Source organism: Pongo pygmaeus, chromosome 9, assembly GCF_028885625.2.
Source record: "Pongo pygmaeus isolate AG05252 chromosome 9, NHGRI_mPonPyg2-v2.0_pri, whole genome shotgun sequence".
Classification (NCBI taxonomy): Eukaryota; Metazoa; Chordata; class Mammalia; order Primates; family Hominidae; genus Pongo; species Pongo pygmaeus.
The window spans coordinates 113,712,952-113,729,953 of NC_072382.2; the positions used below are offsets into that span (position 1 = coordinate 113,712,952).

General features: G+C 40.8%; 1 protein-coding gene across 3 annotated transcripts in view; it reads left to right on the forward strand.

Annotated features, from left to right (window-relative positions):
- DIXDC1 (DIX domain containing 1) overlaps nucleotides 1–17,002 on the forward strand; it is a 91,878-nt gene that overhangs the window by 69,441 nt on the left and 5,435 nt on the right. For all 3 annotated transcript variants that reach the window (XM_054440248.2, XM_054440247.2, XM_054440250.2), the window contains 2 exons: nucleotides 88–154; nucleotides 16,546–16,651. In XM_054440248.2, coding sequence (XP_054296223.2) covers nucleotides 88–154; nucleotides 16,546–16,651 — 173 coding nt within the window. The remainder of the gene's footprint in view (nucleotides 1–87; nucleotides 155–16,545; nucleotides 16,652–17,002) is intronic.

Sequence of the window (17,002 nt, forward strand, 5' to 3'; positions counted from 1 at the left end):
TATTTTAAGCACACTTTTATGATTTAAATTTCTTGGTTAAGTTCTCCCATTGATCATAACTCTTGTGATTTTTATGTGGCTCCCCAGGTTCGGGTCAAGTCACCCAGAACTCAAGTAGGTAGTGAATACCGGGAGTCCTGGCCCCCTAATTCAAGTAAGTACCCATTTTTGCTCAGTAGGGACTCCTAGCATATTAGACCAGAAATTTAGTATTTTTCACACTACTCATATTTTGGGGATGTAATTTTTCTTGTAGTACTTCACTTTTATACTATTTTGTTTCTGTAGCAATACTGGAATTGAGTTAGTTCTAAGACTATGAAGACATATGCCATCACCACCCCCAGTGCCATTTAGCCACATGCAGGCAGGATGCTGTTGACTCAGAGAGGCTAAAATATCTTTGAAGAACATAGAAGCTCAAAACATTTATGCTGAAAAAGCAAAATATAAAACAACAAAAACACATACATACATAAATTTTCCTACACTCCCAAACAGCACAAAAAAAATTTCCACTTTTTCCTTGAAGCAAGGCGTTTAATTTCTTTGGAGATATTCTTAAAACTTTGAGTGCTCAGGCCGGGCGCGGTGGCTCACGCCTGTAATCCCAGCACTTTGGGAGGCTGAGGTGGGTGGATCACCTGAGGTCAGGAGTTCAAGACCAGCCTGGCCAACATGGTGAACCCCATCTCTATTAAAAATACAAAAATTAGCCAGGTGTGGTGGCGCATGCCTGTAATCCCAGCTACTCAGGAGGCTGAGGCAAGAGAATCACTTGAACCCAGGAGGTGGAGGTTGTGGTGAGCCCAGATTGTGCCATCGCACTCCAGCCTGGGCGACAGAGTAAGACTCCATCTCAAAATAAAATAAAAACTTTAAGTGCTTAAGGCATTTAGTTTAAGTCCTGCAAAATGTTTGCACCATCTAGGGAGTGTATTTTAACCTGCTCCGTGCCCACTCTATATTTTTTCCCATTTGTTCAAACTTGTTGGAAAGCTACCCTGCCTGGTAATTTCTGTTTTAGTTTGTATTTTGCCTTTTGTGGCTTAGTAATGTTCATGTTTTCTAACTTTTAATCAGGCCTAATCAAAAGGTATCTAATAATTTATAAAAACCAAATAGTAAAAAGCTGACTACAAACAGTTTTGTATGTTACATATAAATTTTTAAAAGCACATTAAGAGACCTAAAGTAAAAATCTGAAAATACTTGCAAAAATATGAAATGTAAAATTTTTTTGTAGAGTAAATAAAATAGCATTTCAAACCTCTGATCCCAGATATCTTTTCCTCTTGGATGAGGTTATCTATGCTGGGAATGAAACAAATTTTTTTTTTTTAGCGGCGGGGGACAGAGTTTCACTCTTGTTGCCCAGGTTGGAGTGCAATGGCACGATCTCTGTTCACTGCAACCTCTGCCTCCCGGGTTCAAGCAATTCTTCTGCCTCAGGCTCCCCAGTAGCTGGGATTACAGACGTGCACTACCACGCCTGGCTAATTTTTGTATTTTTAGTAGAGATGGGGTTTCACCATGTTGGCAATGAATTATTTTATTACCAGAATTAGTTTCAGTTTCCTTTTCTAGCAGTGTTTCAAAATAGTCATTTCTATGGTTTGTAGAGGATTTTTATTATTATTTTATTCATTGATTTCTTCAGATTAGTGTAAACTGCCAATATAAATAGGTGTAAATACTTAGAAATTTCTTTTTTAAGTATAATAAATTCCCCCCCGACAAATTACTTTGTGCATATATAGTATTTATTTAAAATACTACAAATAAATCTATAGCTGCTTGAAAACTAAGATGTTAATCTAATGCTTCCAGTGATACCTGTATTCACAGATAAGCTGAAATGTCTCTTATCTGAAAATACAAAAATTTGTGTAACTTCTGCCGGCTCTCTAGCTACTGACTTATTTCTCTTATTCCTCTACATCAAAATTCTTAAAAGAAGAGTCTATATTTGCTCTCTTTTCTTCTTTACTTCCTGTTCACTACTCAGCCCACTACAATCTTTTATCTGTTACTCTGCTTAGTGTTCTTCTTGTTGGGTCTCTGTTGCCTTTCTTGTCGCCTAATCAAGTGGTTACTTTTTAAACCTTATCTTTCATTGTCTTTTCAAAAGCATTTACTATTCTCTAAAAGTCTCCTGGAAACTTTCTTCTTCTTCAGTTTCAGTATCATTCAGATATTCATTTAACATATTTACTAAGCATCCATTATTCACCATCAATGTTAGATGCTGGAGATATAGAGAGGAAGAAGTTAGACTTGGCACTTGCAGGTAGTGAAGTAAATACCTGAGTTTTCCTTCTAGTCCCTCCTGAATCTCCTTTTATTCTGCTCTAATTCTTGAATGTTAATGTGTCCTGGGATTCCATCCAATTGAAGCCTAAACCTAAGCCTTTTCATATTGTCTTTGGCGTCAGGTGACCTCTTCCACTCCCCTGGCTTTAACTACACTTGTGTGCTGATAATTTTTATGTTTTATCTCAAATCTCAGTTATTTTCTGAGCTTCAGTACTATTTTTTATTTTTATTTATTTATTTTGAGACAGAGTCTCGCTCTGTTGCCCAGGCTGGAATGCAGTGGCGTGATCTTGACTCACTGCAAGCTCTGCCTCCCGGGTTCAAGCGATTCTCCTGCCTCAGCCTCCTGATTACAGGTGCCCGCCACCACGCCCAGCTAATTTTTTTATTTTAGTAGAGACAGGGTTTCACTGTGTTGCCCAGGCTGGTCTTGAACTCCTGAGCTCAGGCAGTCCACCCGCCCCGGCCTCCCAAAGTGCTGGGATTACAGGCGTGAGCCACGGCGCCTGGCCTAGTACTATATTTTTAAATGTAAACTAGATATCTCTCTCTGTAGGTCCCAAGGCACTGTAAAGTCATGTCCAAAACTGGACACAAAACAATAGAGAGGGAAAAATACAAAATATGCAATCAAACAGATCTAGGGTACAATTTTGGCTCTGCCATTCACCACAGTGTGTGACCATGGGCAAGAATGTTAATGTCACTGAATCTTAGTTTCCTTTTTTATGGAACCAAAGTAATATTGAAGAATTTGAGCATTAAATGAAATATATAGAAATCATCTAGTGTACTGTGGAGCATATGAGAGATGCAAGGCAAATGTTTCTCATAACCCTCTGGCTGTGCCCTTTCTCTTTCCTTTTCAACATAATTAAATTTCCTGGAAGAGTAATGTACTTTCTGAACCCACCTCCTTTCTTGCCATTTACTCTTAAGGGAAAACAATAATTATTTCAGATTTAAAATAAAACAGTAGATTAGTGAAATCAAATTGAGAGTTCAGATAAAAACCCATATAACCAGAGAATGTTCTTTTCAACCAATGGTGCTTGGGACAACTGGATATTTCCATGAAATGGGACTCCCTACTTCACACCATATACAAAAGTTAACTCAGACTATAGATGAATGACTTAAATATAAGAGCTTAAAGCTATAAAATTCTTAGAAGAAAACATAGAGAAAAATATTCATGACCTTGGATTTGGCAGTGGAGTCTTAGGACATCAAAAGCATGAGCAACAAAAGAAAAAAGATAAAATTGGGCTGGGCGCAGTGCCTTATGCCTGTAATCCCAGCACTTTGGGAGGCCGAGGTGGGTGTGTCACCTAAGGTTGGGAGTTGGAGACCAGCCTGACCAACATGGAGAAACCCTGTCTCTACTAAAAGTACAAAAATTAGCCAGGCGTGGTGATGCATGCCTGTAATCCAGCTACTCGGGAGGCTGAGGCAGGAGAATCGCATGAACCCCGGAGGTGGAGGTTGCGGTGAGCCGAGATCATGCCATTGCACTCCAGCCTGGGCAACAAGCGTGAAACGCTGTCTCAAAAAACAAGGAGAAAAGATAAATGTTTGAGGTGATGAATATCCCAGTTACTCTGACTTGCTCATTACACATTGTATGCACGCATCAAAATGACACGAGCCAGGCATGGTGGGCTTATGCCTGTAATCTCAGCTGCTTGGGAGGCTGATGTGGGAGTATTACTTGTGTCCAGGGATTTGAGACCAGCCTGGGCAACATAATGAAACCCCATCTTAAAAAAAAAAGAAATATATATATATATATATATATATATATATATATATATATAAAATCACATGTAACCTAAAAATACGTACAACTAATATGTATCAATTTAAAAATTAATAAAATATGCTTTTGGTTAAAAAAAGGCTGGTCGTGGGGATAGAGTCTAAAGCAACCCTCCCTCCCTGCTTCATGGAGCAAGGGAGCAGCTGCCACTGCAGGAAAGGCATGAAGCCACATCCGGACCATTCTCGCTTACGGAGCAAAGCCTTAAGCCGCTGTGGAAGGGAAGTAAATCCTGTTGACCCTCCATCCCTGCTCTAGGCAAAGGTGAAGACCCATTACAGCTAGTGGGGATGGAAAGGAAAAGGAACACTACCTTGGCAGAGGGGCAGGAAACTATCTTGGACTCAGATTATAAGAGGTCGCCTACCACTGGGGGAGGGACAGGATCACTGTGAAAACCCCATTTAAAAACTGGGACTGCGTCAGGACAACAGAGAAGCACTGCTCATCCCCCACCACCAGGGGAGCAAGCACTGTTTAATTAGGAGCAGTGGACTGCTTCTGAGGCAGGAAACAGCATACAGAGACTGACTGAGGCACAGGCACATGAGGAAAGCCTGCAGCTGAGGGAGGGGAAGGAACATTGAGGAACAACCCTGCAACAACCAGCTGTCCCTAAACCTAACTCTAGAAGACTTGGAAAATGGTGGTGCACTGAAAGTAACCTTAACAAAAATCTCAATCCCAGCTCAGCTTCTGACCAAATTAACTCAACTGTCCCCACTAATGGCCTGGAAGAACAAACAGTGTACCCATTTCTAAACAGATATTTTTACCTCTGTCTCTCCTGTCTTAACATATGTCTGGCATTCAATAAGAAATTATGAGGCACCCACAAGAGCTAGAGAAAAACGAAGCCACTGTGAAGAGCGAAAGCAGTCAACAGAATCAAACTCATAGATGACAAGGATGTCAAAACCATTAGACAAGGAATTTAACAATGATTCATATGTTAAAGGCTGTAGTGAAAATGTTGATAACATGCACATACACATGAGGAAGACTCAACTATCTACTGTTTATAGGAAACCCACTATAAATATAATGATATAAATGGATTTAAAAGTAAAAAGATGGATAAAGATAGACCATGGAAACACTAATCAAAAGGAAGTGTGGTTATATTAGTATCTGATAAAGTATACTTGAGAACAAGGAATCATTCCAGGTATAAAGATGATACATAATAATAATAAAAAGTTCAATTCACCAAGAAGACATAATAATCCTAAATGTATGTATACCCAATAACAGCTTTGAAATACATGAAGCAGCCCAGGCACTGTGGCTCATGCCTGTAATCCCAGCATTTTGGGAGGCTGAGGCAGGAGGATCACTTGAGTCTGGGAGTTGGAGGCTGCAGTGAGCTATGATCACACCACTGCACTCCAGCCTGGGCAACTGGGTGACAGATAGAGTGAGACACTGTCCTCTCCTGTCCCCCCCTCAAAAAATACATGAAACAAAAACTGAAAGGAGAAATAGATAAATGTTGTTACAATTGGAGGCTTTAATATTTCTTTTGCAGTAATCAGTAGAAGTAGTGTACAGAACATCAATAAGAATATAGAAAACCTGGGCCGGGCGGGGTGGCTCACGACTATAATCCCAGCACTTTGGGAGGCCAAGGCGGGCAGATTACTTGAGGTCAGGAGGACAGCAGGTGTAGCCCACGGAGGGTGAATCAAAGCAGGGCGGGGCATTGCCTCACCCAGGAAGCGCAAGGCGTTGGGAGATTTCCCTTTCCTAGCCAAAGGAAGCCCTGACAGACTGTACCTGGAAAAAACGGGACACTCCTCCCCCAAATACTGAGCGTTTCCAACAGTCTTAGCAAATGCAGACCAGGAGATACTATCCAGTGCCTGGCTCAGTGGGTCCCACACCCACAGAGCCTTGCTCACTGCTAGCGCAGCAGTCTGAGATTGAAGTGTGAGGCAACAGCCTGGCAGGGGGAGGGGTACCCGCCGTTGCTGAGGCTTGAGTAGGTAAACAAAGCTGTCTGGAAGCTCAAACTGGGCGGAGCCCACCACAGCTCAGCTAGGCCTGCTGCCTCTGTAGCCCCCACCTCTGCGGGCAGGGCATAGCTGAACAAAAGGCAGCAGAAACTTCTGCAGACTTAAACGTCCCTGTCTGACAGCTCTGAAGAGAGCAGTGGTTCTACCAGCATGGTGTTTGAGCTCTGAGAACGGACAGACTGCCTCCTCAAGTGGGTCCCTGACCCCCGTGTAGCCTAACTGGGAGACACCTCCCAGTAGGGGATGACTTACACCTCATACAGGCAAGTGCCCCTCTGGGACAAAGCTTACAGAGGAAGGATCAGGCAGCAACATTTGCTGTTCTGCAATATTTGCTGTTCTGCAGCCTCCACTGGTGATACCCAGGCAAACAGGGTCTGGAGTGGACCTCCAGCAAACTCCAACAGACCTGCAGCTGAGGGACCTGACTGCTGGAAGGAAAACTAACGAACAGAAAGGAATAGCATCAACATCAACAAAAAGGACATCCACACCAAAACCTCATCTCTAGGTCACCAACATCAAAGACCAAAGGTAGATAAAACCACAAAGACGGGGAGAAACCAGAGCAGAAAAGCTGAAAATTCTAAAAATGAGAGCACCTCTTCTCCTCCAAAGGATCGCAGCTCCTTGCCAGCAAGGGAACAAAGTTGGACGGAGAATGACTTTGACGAGTTGACAGAAGTAGGCTTCAGAAGGTCGGTAATAACAAACTTCTCCGAGCTAAAGGAGGATGTTCGAACCCATCGCAAGGAAGCTAAAAACCTTGAAAAAAGATTAGGTGAATGGCTAACTAGAATAAACAGTGTAGAGAAGACCTTAAATGACCTGATGGAGCTGAAAACCATGGCATGAGAACTTTGTGATGCACGCACAAGCTTCAATAGCCAATGCGATCAAGTGGAAGAAAGGGTATCAGTGACTGAAGATCAAATTAATGAAATAAAGTGAGAAGAGAAGTTTAGACAAAAAAGAGTAAAAAAGAAACGAACAAAGCCTCCAAGAAATATGGGACTGTGAAAAGACCAAATCTACGTTTGATTGGTGTACCTGAAAGTCACAGGGAGAATGGAACCAAGTTGGAAAACACTCTTCAGGATATTATCCAGGAATATTTCTCCAACCTAGCAAGGCAGGCCAACATTCAAATTCAGGAAATACAGAGAACACCACAAAGATACTCCTCAAGAAGAGCAACCCCAAGACACATAATTATCAGATTCACCAGGGTGGAAATGAAGGAAAAAATGTTAAGGGCAGCCAGAGAGAAAGGTCAGGTTACCCACAAAGGGAAACCCATCAGACTAACAGCGGATCTCTCAACAGAAACTCTACAAGCCAGAAGAGAGTGGGGGCCAATATTCAACATTCTTAAAGAAAAGGATTTTCAACCCCAAATTTCATATCCAGCCAAACTAAGCTTCATAAGTGAAGGAGAAATAAAATCCTTTACAGACAAGCAAATGCTAAGAGATACTGTCACCACCAGGACTGCCTTACAAGAGCTCCTGAAGGAAGCACTAAACATGGAAAGGAACAACCGGTACCAGCCACTGCAAAAACATGCCAACTTGTCAAGACCAGTGATGCTACGAAGAAACTGCTTCAATTAACGGGCAAAATAACCAGCTAACATCATAATGACAGGATCAAATTCACACATAACAATATTAACCTTAAATGTAAATGGGCTAAATGCCCCAACGAAAAGTGACAGACTGGCAAATTGGATAAAGAGTCAAACCCATCGGTGTGCTGTACTCAGGAGACCCATATCACGTGCAGAGACACACATAGGCTCAAAATAAAGGGATGGAGCAAGATCTACCTAGCAAATGCAAAGCAAAAAAAAAAAAAAAAGGAAAAGCAGGGGTTGAAATCCTAGTCTCTGATAAAACAGACTTTAAACCAACAAAGATCAAAAGAGACAAGGCCATTACATAATGGTAAAGGGATCAATTCAACAAGAAGAGCTAACTATCCTAAATTTATATGCAGCCAATACAGGAGCACCAAGATTCATAAAGCAAGTCCTTAGAGACCTACAAAGAGACTTAGACTCCCACACAATAATAATGGGAGACTTTTACACCCCACTGTCGATATTAGACAGATCAACGAGACAGAAGGTTAACAAGGATATCCAGGACTTGAACTCAGCTCTGCACCAAGCAGACCTAATAGACATCTACAGAACTCTCCACCCCAAATCAACAGAATATACATTCTTCTCAGCACCACATCACACTTATTCTAAAATTGACCACATAGTTGGAAGTGAAGCACTCCTCAGCAAATGTAAAAAACAGAAATCACAACAAACTCTCAGACCACAGTGCAATCAAATTAGAACTCAGGATTATGAAACTCACTCAAAACTGCACAACTACATGGAAACTGAACAACCTGCTCTTGAATGACTACTGGCTAAATAACGAAATGAAGGGAGAAATAAAGATGTTCTTTGAAACCAATGAGAAGAGACACAGCATACCAGAATATCTGAGACACATTTAAAGCAGTGTGTAGAGGGAAATTTATAGCACTAAATGCCCACAAGAGAAAGCAGGAAAGATCTAAAATTGACACCTTAACATCACAATTAAAAGAACTAGAGAAGCAAGAGCAAAGAAATTCAAACGCTAGCAGAAGGCAAGAAATAACTAATCGGAACAGAACTGAAGGAGACAGAGACACAAAAAACCTTCAAAAAATCAATGAATCCAGGAGCTGGTTTTTTGAAGGGATCAACAAAACTGATAGACCGCTAGCAAGACTAATAAAGAAAAAAAGAGAGAGGCATCAAATTGACACAATAAAAAATGATAAAGGGGATATTACCACCGATCCCACAGAAATACAAACTACCATCAGAGAATACTATAAACACCTCTACACAAATAAACTAGAAAATCTAGAAGAAATGGATAAATTCCTGGACACATACACCCTCCCAAGACTAAACCAGGAAGAAGTTGAATCTCTGAATAGACCAATAACAGGTTCTGAAATTGAGGCAATAATTAATAGCCTACCAACCAAAAAAAGTCCAGGACCAGATGGATTTACAGCCAAATTCTACCAAAGGTACAAAGAGGAGCTAGTACCGTTCCTTCTGAAACTATTCCAATCAACAGAAAAGGAGGGACTCCTCCCTAACTCATTTTATGAGGCCAACATCATCCTGATACCAAAACCTGGCAGAGACATAACAAAAAAAAGAGAATTTTAGACCAATATCCCTGATGAACATCAATGCGAAAATCTTCAATAAAATACTGGCAAAGCAAATCCAGCAGCACATCAAAAAGCTTATCCACCACGATCAAGTCAGCTTCATCCCTGGGATGCAAGGCTGGTTCAACATACTCAAATCAATAAATGTAATCCATCACATAAACAGAACCAAAGACAAAAACCACATGATTATCTCAATAGATGCAGAAAAGGCCTTCAACAAAATTCAACAGCCCTTCATGCTAAAATCTCTCAATAAACTAGGTATTGATGGAACGTATCTCAAAATAATAAGAGCTATTTACAACAAACCCACAGCCAATATCATATTGAATGGGCAAAAACTGGAAGCATTTCTTTTGAAAACTGGCACAAGACAGGGATGCCCTCTCTCACCACTCCTATTCAACATAGTGTTGGAAGTTCTGGCCAGGGCAATCAGGCAAGAGAAAGAAATAAAGGGTATTCAATTTGGAAAAGAGGGAGTAAAATTGTCTATATTTGCAGATGACATGATTGTATATTTAGAAAACCCCATTGTCTCAGCCCAAAATCTTAAGCTGACAAGCAGCTTCAGCAAAGTCTCAGGATACAAAGTCAATGTGCAAATTCACAAGCATTCCTATACACCAATAACAGACAAACAGCCAAATCATGAGTGATTCCCAATCACAATTGCTACAAGAAGAATAAAATACCTAGGAATCCAACTTACAAGGGATGTGAAGGACCTCTTCATGGAGAACTACAAACCACTGCTCAAGGAAATAAAAGAGGACACAAACAAATGGAAGAACATTCCATGCTCATGGATAGGAAGAATAAATATCGTGAAAATGGCCACACTGCCCAAGGTAATTTATAGATTCAATGCCATTCCCATCAAGCTACCAATGTCTTCCTTCACAGAATTGGAAAAAACTACTTTAAAGTTCATATGGAACCAAAGAAGAGCCGCATTGCCAAGGCAATCCTAAGCAAAGGAACAAAGCTGGAGGCATCACGCTACCTGACTTCAAACTATCCTACAAGGCTACAGTAACCAAAACAGCATGGTACTGGTACTAAAACAGATATATAGACCAATGAATCAGAACAGAGGCCTCAGAAATAACACCACACATATACAACCATCTGATCTTTGACAAACCTGACAAAAACAAGAAATGGGGAAAGGATTCCCTATTTAATAAATGATGCTGGGAAAACTGGCTAGCCATATGTAGAAAGTTGAAACTGGATCCCTTCCTTACACCTTATACAAAAATTAATTCAAGATGGATTAAAGACTTAAATGTTAGACCTAAAACCATAAAAATCCTAGAAGAAGACCTAGGCGATACCATTCAGGACATAGGCATGGGCAAGGACTTCATGACTACAACACCAGAAGCAATGGCAACAAAAGCCAAAATAGACAAATGGGATCTAATTAAACTAAAGAGCTTCTGCATGGCAAAAGAAACTATCATCAGAATGAACAGGCAACCTACAGAATGGGAGAAAATTTTTGCAATCTGCCCATTTGAGAAAGGGCTAATATCTAGAGTCTACAAAGAACTTAAATTTACAAGAAGAAAAGAACCCCATCAAAAAGTGGGCAAAGGATATGAATAGACACTTCACAAAAGAAGACATTTCTGCAGCCAACAGACACATGAAAAAATGCTCATCATCACTGGTCATCAGAGAAATGCAAATCAAAACCACAATGAGATACCATCTCACACCAGTTAGAATGGCGATCATTAAAAAGTCAGGAAACCACAGATGTTGGAGAGGATGTGGAGAAATAGGAATGCTTTTACACTGTTGGTGGAAGTGTAAATTAGTTCAACCATTGTGGAAGACAGTGTGGTGATTCCTCAAGGATCTAGACTAGAAATACCATTTGACCCAGTGATCCTATTACTGGATATATACCCAAAGGATTATAAATCATGCTTCTATAAAGACACATGCACACGCATGTTTATTGCAGCACTATTCACAATTGCAAAGACTTGGAACCAACCCAAGTGTCCATCAATGATAGACTGGATTAAGAAAATGTGGCACATATACACCATGGAATACTATGCAGCCATAAAAAAGGATGAGTTCATGTCCTTTGCAGGGACATGGATGAAACTGGAATCTATCATTCTCAGCAAACTATCACAAGGACCAAAAACCAAACACCACATGTCCTCACTCATAGGTGGGAACTGAACAATGAGAACACATGGACACACAGCAGGGAACATCACCCACTGGAGCCTGTCGTGCGGTGGGGCACTGGGGGAGGGATAGCATTAGAAGAAATACCTAATGTAAATGACAAGTTGATGGGTGCAGCAAATCAACATGGCACATGTATACCTATGTAACAAACATGCATGTTGTGCACATGCACCCTAGAACTTAAAAGTATAATAAAAAAGAAAAAAGAAAAAGAAAAACCCTCATGAGAATCTTAGGTATAAACTTCATAAAATATGTGCAATGACTATACTGAGAACTATAAAACAAGGATGAAATAAAGATTTAAATAAACGGAGAGATATACTGTTTATGGATTGGAGTACTCAACATTGTTAAGATGGCCTATTCTTCCACAAATGATCTATAGCTTCAATGCAGTTCCAATGAAAATCCTACCAGGCTTTTGTAGATATGAACAAGCCAATTCTAAAATTTATAGGAAAGAATAAGGGGACTAGAATTAACTTCCCTCCCAACCCAAAGGGTGAAAAAGATGAACAATGCAGTTGGTGGACCATACTGTCTGATATCAAAATTAACTGTAAAGTTAGGGTAATCAAGACAGTGTAGTATTGGTGAATTGGTAGATACATAGATGAGTGGAACAGCATAGAGTTAAAAATAGACACAAATTTAAGAGTTGATTTTCTACAATAGTGCAAAGACAATTCAATGGTAAAGGGATCGGCTTTTCAAAAGTGGTGCTAGAAAAGTTAAAGATCTATTTTTTTAAGTGAGTTTGACCTATACCTTATACCATATGCAAAAATCAACTCCAAATGGATAATAAGCCTCAACTTATAAGCTATAACTATTAATCACCTGTTTTGTGGTAATTTTCAAAATCATGTATTAAATTTGTAGACATACACAAGGATATGTTTTTGAGCCATTTATCCTGCATGAGTTTTTTTGTATGTGTTTTTTATAGTAATGCCATAATACTGTAATAACTATCATTTTGTCACACGGCTTTGTTGGGTGAGACAAGTTCTCCCTCATTACTCTTATTTTGCTTTTTTACTTGAAAAGTCTATGCAATCCAACTCATTCTTCATTAGTCATCTGAATCGACTTTTCACTAGTATCATCAATGATACTTTTACCAAAGCAGTCTTTGCCTATTAGACCCCTGTGTAGCATTTGACATCATGATTACTCTTTCTTTGACATTCTCCCCAAATGTGTATATAACATTTGTATTAGTCAGCTTGGGCTGCCATTGCAAAATACCTTCAACTCTCTTAAACAACGTAAATTAATTTTCTCACAGTTCTGGAGGCTAGAAGTACAAGATCAGGTTGCCAGCATGGCCAGGTTTTGGTGAGGGCTCCTTGCCTGGCTTGTAGAAGGCCACCTTCTCTCTGTGTCCTCACATGGGGGAGAGAAAGCTCTGGTATCTCTTATAAGGACTAGTTCTATTGGATCAGGGCTTCACCCATATGACCTCATTTAATGTTAATTACCTCCTTAAAGGCCCTGTCTCCAAAACAGTCAAATAGCAGATAAGGGCTTCAACATATGAAGTTGGCAGCGGGGCGGGGGGGGGGGGGGGGACAAATTCAGTCCATAGCAATATTATTTTCATATTTATTTTATTTTATTGTATTGTAACTGTTTTGCTATTTCACTCCACTAGACTTTTGAGCTCCTTAAGGGTGGGGATTATATCTAATTTATTTGTGTATCTCTAATACTTGATACATAATAAGGCACCCAATAAACATTTAAAATGAATAATGAGATGATGTAATTCAACTTGTGTTCCCCTGTTTTAGGTAATGGTATTACCATGTATCTGTCTTCCCACGTTGTAAATCTCAGTCATTGTTTACTTTTCCCTTTTATATACCCTATGTTCAACTATATCCCCAGTACTAAGACTTTGACTTTCTAAAGGTCTTTCAAATTCATCCGTTCTCTGGCTCCAGGGCTACATCTTTCCTATCATCCTGTGTCAGATTGTTTTTATTGCCTCTTAACTAAGACATCTCTTAACAGGATGTCTTAGTCAGTTGAGTGTTGCCATAAAGGAATACCTGAGGCTAGGTAACTTAGGAGGAAGAGAGGTTTGTTTGGCTCACAATTCTGCTGGCTGGAAGGTTGGGCATCTGGTGAAAGCCTCAATCCTCTTCCACTCACGGCAGAAGGCAAATGGGAGTTGGCATGTGCTGAGATTACGTGGAGAGAAGAAGCAAGAGAGTGGAGGGAGGTGCCAGGCTCTTTTTAACAAGCAGTTTTGTGGGAACTAATGGGTGAGTACTCACTCCTCCTCCCCAGGGAGGGCATTAATCTAGTCTTGAAGAATCTGCCTCCATGACCCAAACACTTCCCATTAGGCCCCACCTCCAACATTGGGGATCAACTTTCAACATGAGGTGTTGGGGGACAAACACCCAAACTACTGCACAGGATTTCTGGCTTCCAGTTTGTCCCATCCAATCCATGCTTTGCTGCGAGATCAACTTTTCTAAAATGCCAGTCTAATCATATCACTACCTTTTAGTAACTTTCCATAGCTTAAGACTAACATCTTGAACTCTTACTCTGTCAGAGTCTTTTGTGATCTGGCTGCTGCCTACTTAATTACCTCACAACTTCCCAATGTATTCATTATGCTCCAGCCTTACTAATTCACCTACAGTTTTGTAAATATATGATCCTATTTCATGCTTCTGCACCTGTCCTTCCCTCTTCTTGGAATACTCTTTTCAACTTTTGTATCTCATGATTTTTAAAAGGTGCTTTTAAAAAGAACTCTCCAACCATGGGCCCTTCCTGACCTGTTCCAGGTGGAATTAACCTCGCCATCTTCAGTCTTTCAATACAGTTTGTAGAAATCTGATTTTAGTGTACTGTAATTATTTGTATCTATCATCCATACTAAATGATAAAACTCTTGGAGGTTGGAGACCACATATAGTTTATTTTTATATTCTCAAATCGAACACACAGTAGGTACTCAATAAATGTTTGTTGAATGAATGAATAAATTAAATATATAGCTTTAATGTTAAAAGTGAATATTTTATTTATTCAACAACCACTGTGTGCTGGGCACTGTGCTAGATGCTGGGGCAAAGGAGAATTATGGCATGTAGGTTACAATAATTGGCATTCTTTTTTTTTTTGGAGAGAGAGTTTCACTTTGTCACCAAGGCTGGAGTGCAGTGGCTCGATCTCGGCTCACTGCAACCTCTGCCTCCCGGGTTCAAGCGATTCTCCTGCCTCAGCCTCCCAAGTAGCTAGGACTACAGGCACGTGCCACCACACCTGGCTAATTTTCTGTATTTTAGTAGAGACGGGGTTTCACCGTGTTGCCCAGGCTGGTCTCAGGCAATCCGCCCACCTCGGCCTCCCAAAGTGCTAGGATTACAGGCGTGAGCCACTGCGCCTGGCCAATTGGCATTCTTTGAAGAAAAACTCTGAAAACAGACTGAATGCCATTTCTGTACAAAGAGGGGAAGTTCCTTTGTCTTTTTCCCCTCTATTAATTCATCCTTCATACTCCTTATTTTAAACCTCCTCCCAGAACTACTGTTCTGTGGCTGCCAATCTGACTGCCTAGAATAAGTTAAGAGGAAGATCAGTACAGGTGGAATAGCAGGAGATATTTTAGTAACAGTTTAATTATTAGTTTTTGATAAAAGGTTCTGATTGGTCATTTCTCCTGTGAAAGTCATAATTACAAGGACTTATACTTTTCCAAAAGTACCTTTTTAAAAGGTAGAGACAGTCCAGGTGCAGTGGCCCATGCCTGTAATCCCAACAGTTTGGGAGGCCAAGGTGGGTGGATTACTTGAGGCAGGGAGTTCAAGACCAGCCTGGCCAACATGGCAAAACCTTGGCTCTACTAAAAATACAAAAATTAGCTGGGCGTGGTGGCACACACCTGTTATCCCAGCTACTCCGGAGGCTGAGGCACGAGAATGACTTAAACCCGGGAGGTGGAGGTTGCAGTGAGCTGAGATTGTACCACTGCACTCCAGCCTGGGCGACACAGTGAGACCCTTTTTTTTTTTTTTTTTTTTTTTTTTTTGCGGCGGGGACGGTGTCTCGCTCTGTCACCCAACCCAGGCTGGAGTGTAGTGTCACGATCTCGGCTCACTGCAACCTCCACCTCCTGGTTTCAAGCAGTTCTCTGCCTCAGCCTCCCAAGTAACTGGGATTACAGGCATGTGCCACCATGCCCAGCTAATTTTTGTATTTTTAGTAGAGATGGGGTTTCACCATGTTGTCCAAGCTGTTCTTGAACTCCTGACCTCGTGATCCACCCACCTTGGCCTCCCAAAGCGTTGGGAAATACAGGCGTGAGCCACCGTGCCCGGCGAGACCCTGTCTTAAAAAAAAAAAAAAAAAAAAGTTTATCAACAAACCTGTGTTAAAGACCATGGCATCAACACTATAGATCTTAAGTTGCTAAGGTTCTGTACCTTTTAGACTGGGAGCATAAGCCCTTTGGGATCTGAGTTTCTAAGGTTGCTTTGCTTCTGTGGTTCTTGTTCCTATTGATTTTTCTTTCTATGAGTCACATGAGTATTCTCTACTACGGACCTCCAAAACCTAAATATTGGCAGAGTCTACAGCTTCTGCTGTGTGTCTACCCTGCCTGGCTGAAATCTTCCCTTGCTTCTCTGTCCTTTTTTGATCTTTAACAATGATACCTGTCCTATCAGTTGCTGTTCCCCTACGAGTGAGGAATGATGAGTCCTTGCGATCGTGTGCATGTCTGAAGCAAGTCTTGTCCTCATGGTCCTAAGCAATCATAGCATATGGACATGGTGTTTGGCAAGGGTGTGAGAGCTGTGGGCTGTGACCTCAGGCAGCTTTGTTCTCCCGGGACACTTTGAATAACTGCAGATGGGTGGTTTGGAGCAAATGAATGTTCTAACCACAGTCTCTTTCTGATTGTAGAGCTGCCTCACTCACAGAGCTCTCCAACTGTCAGCAGCACCTGTACTAAAGTGCTCTATTTCACTGACCGGTCACTTACGCCCTTCATGGTCAATATACCAAAGAGGTGAGATTCTGGGATCATTGTATTTCACTGTAAAGAAGGAAAGGAAGGCAGAACCTCATTAGTTACTGCCCATATGAGCAGCTGAAAGGTGTTTGAGAAGCAGTATAGTGAGATCTCACTATAGTGAGATGAGCCAGAGAGATGGAGATTCTAGTTTCAGCTTTGCCACTATTCAGTGGTATTATAAAGGACAAGTCATGATCTACTACTACATACAGGTACAATAATAGTACTTCCAATCCTGATAACTATGCAAATATTGCTCTGCATTTGGAAAAATCTTTTTTTTTTTTAAAGTGTTCAAAATAGCTCCTGCTGATACAATGGATTGCAGCCTGGAACTCACTCCAG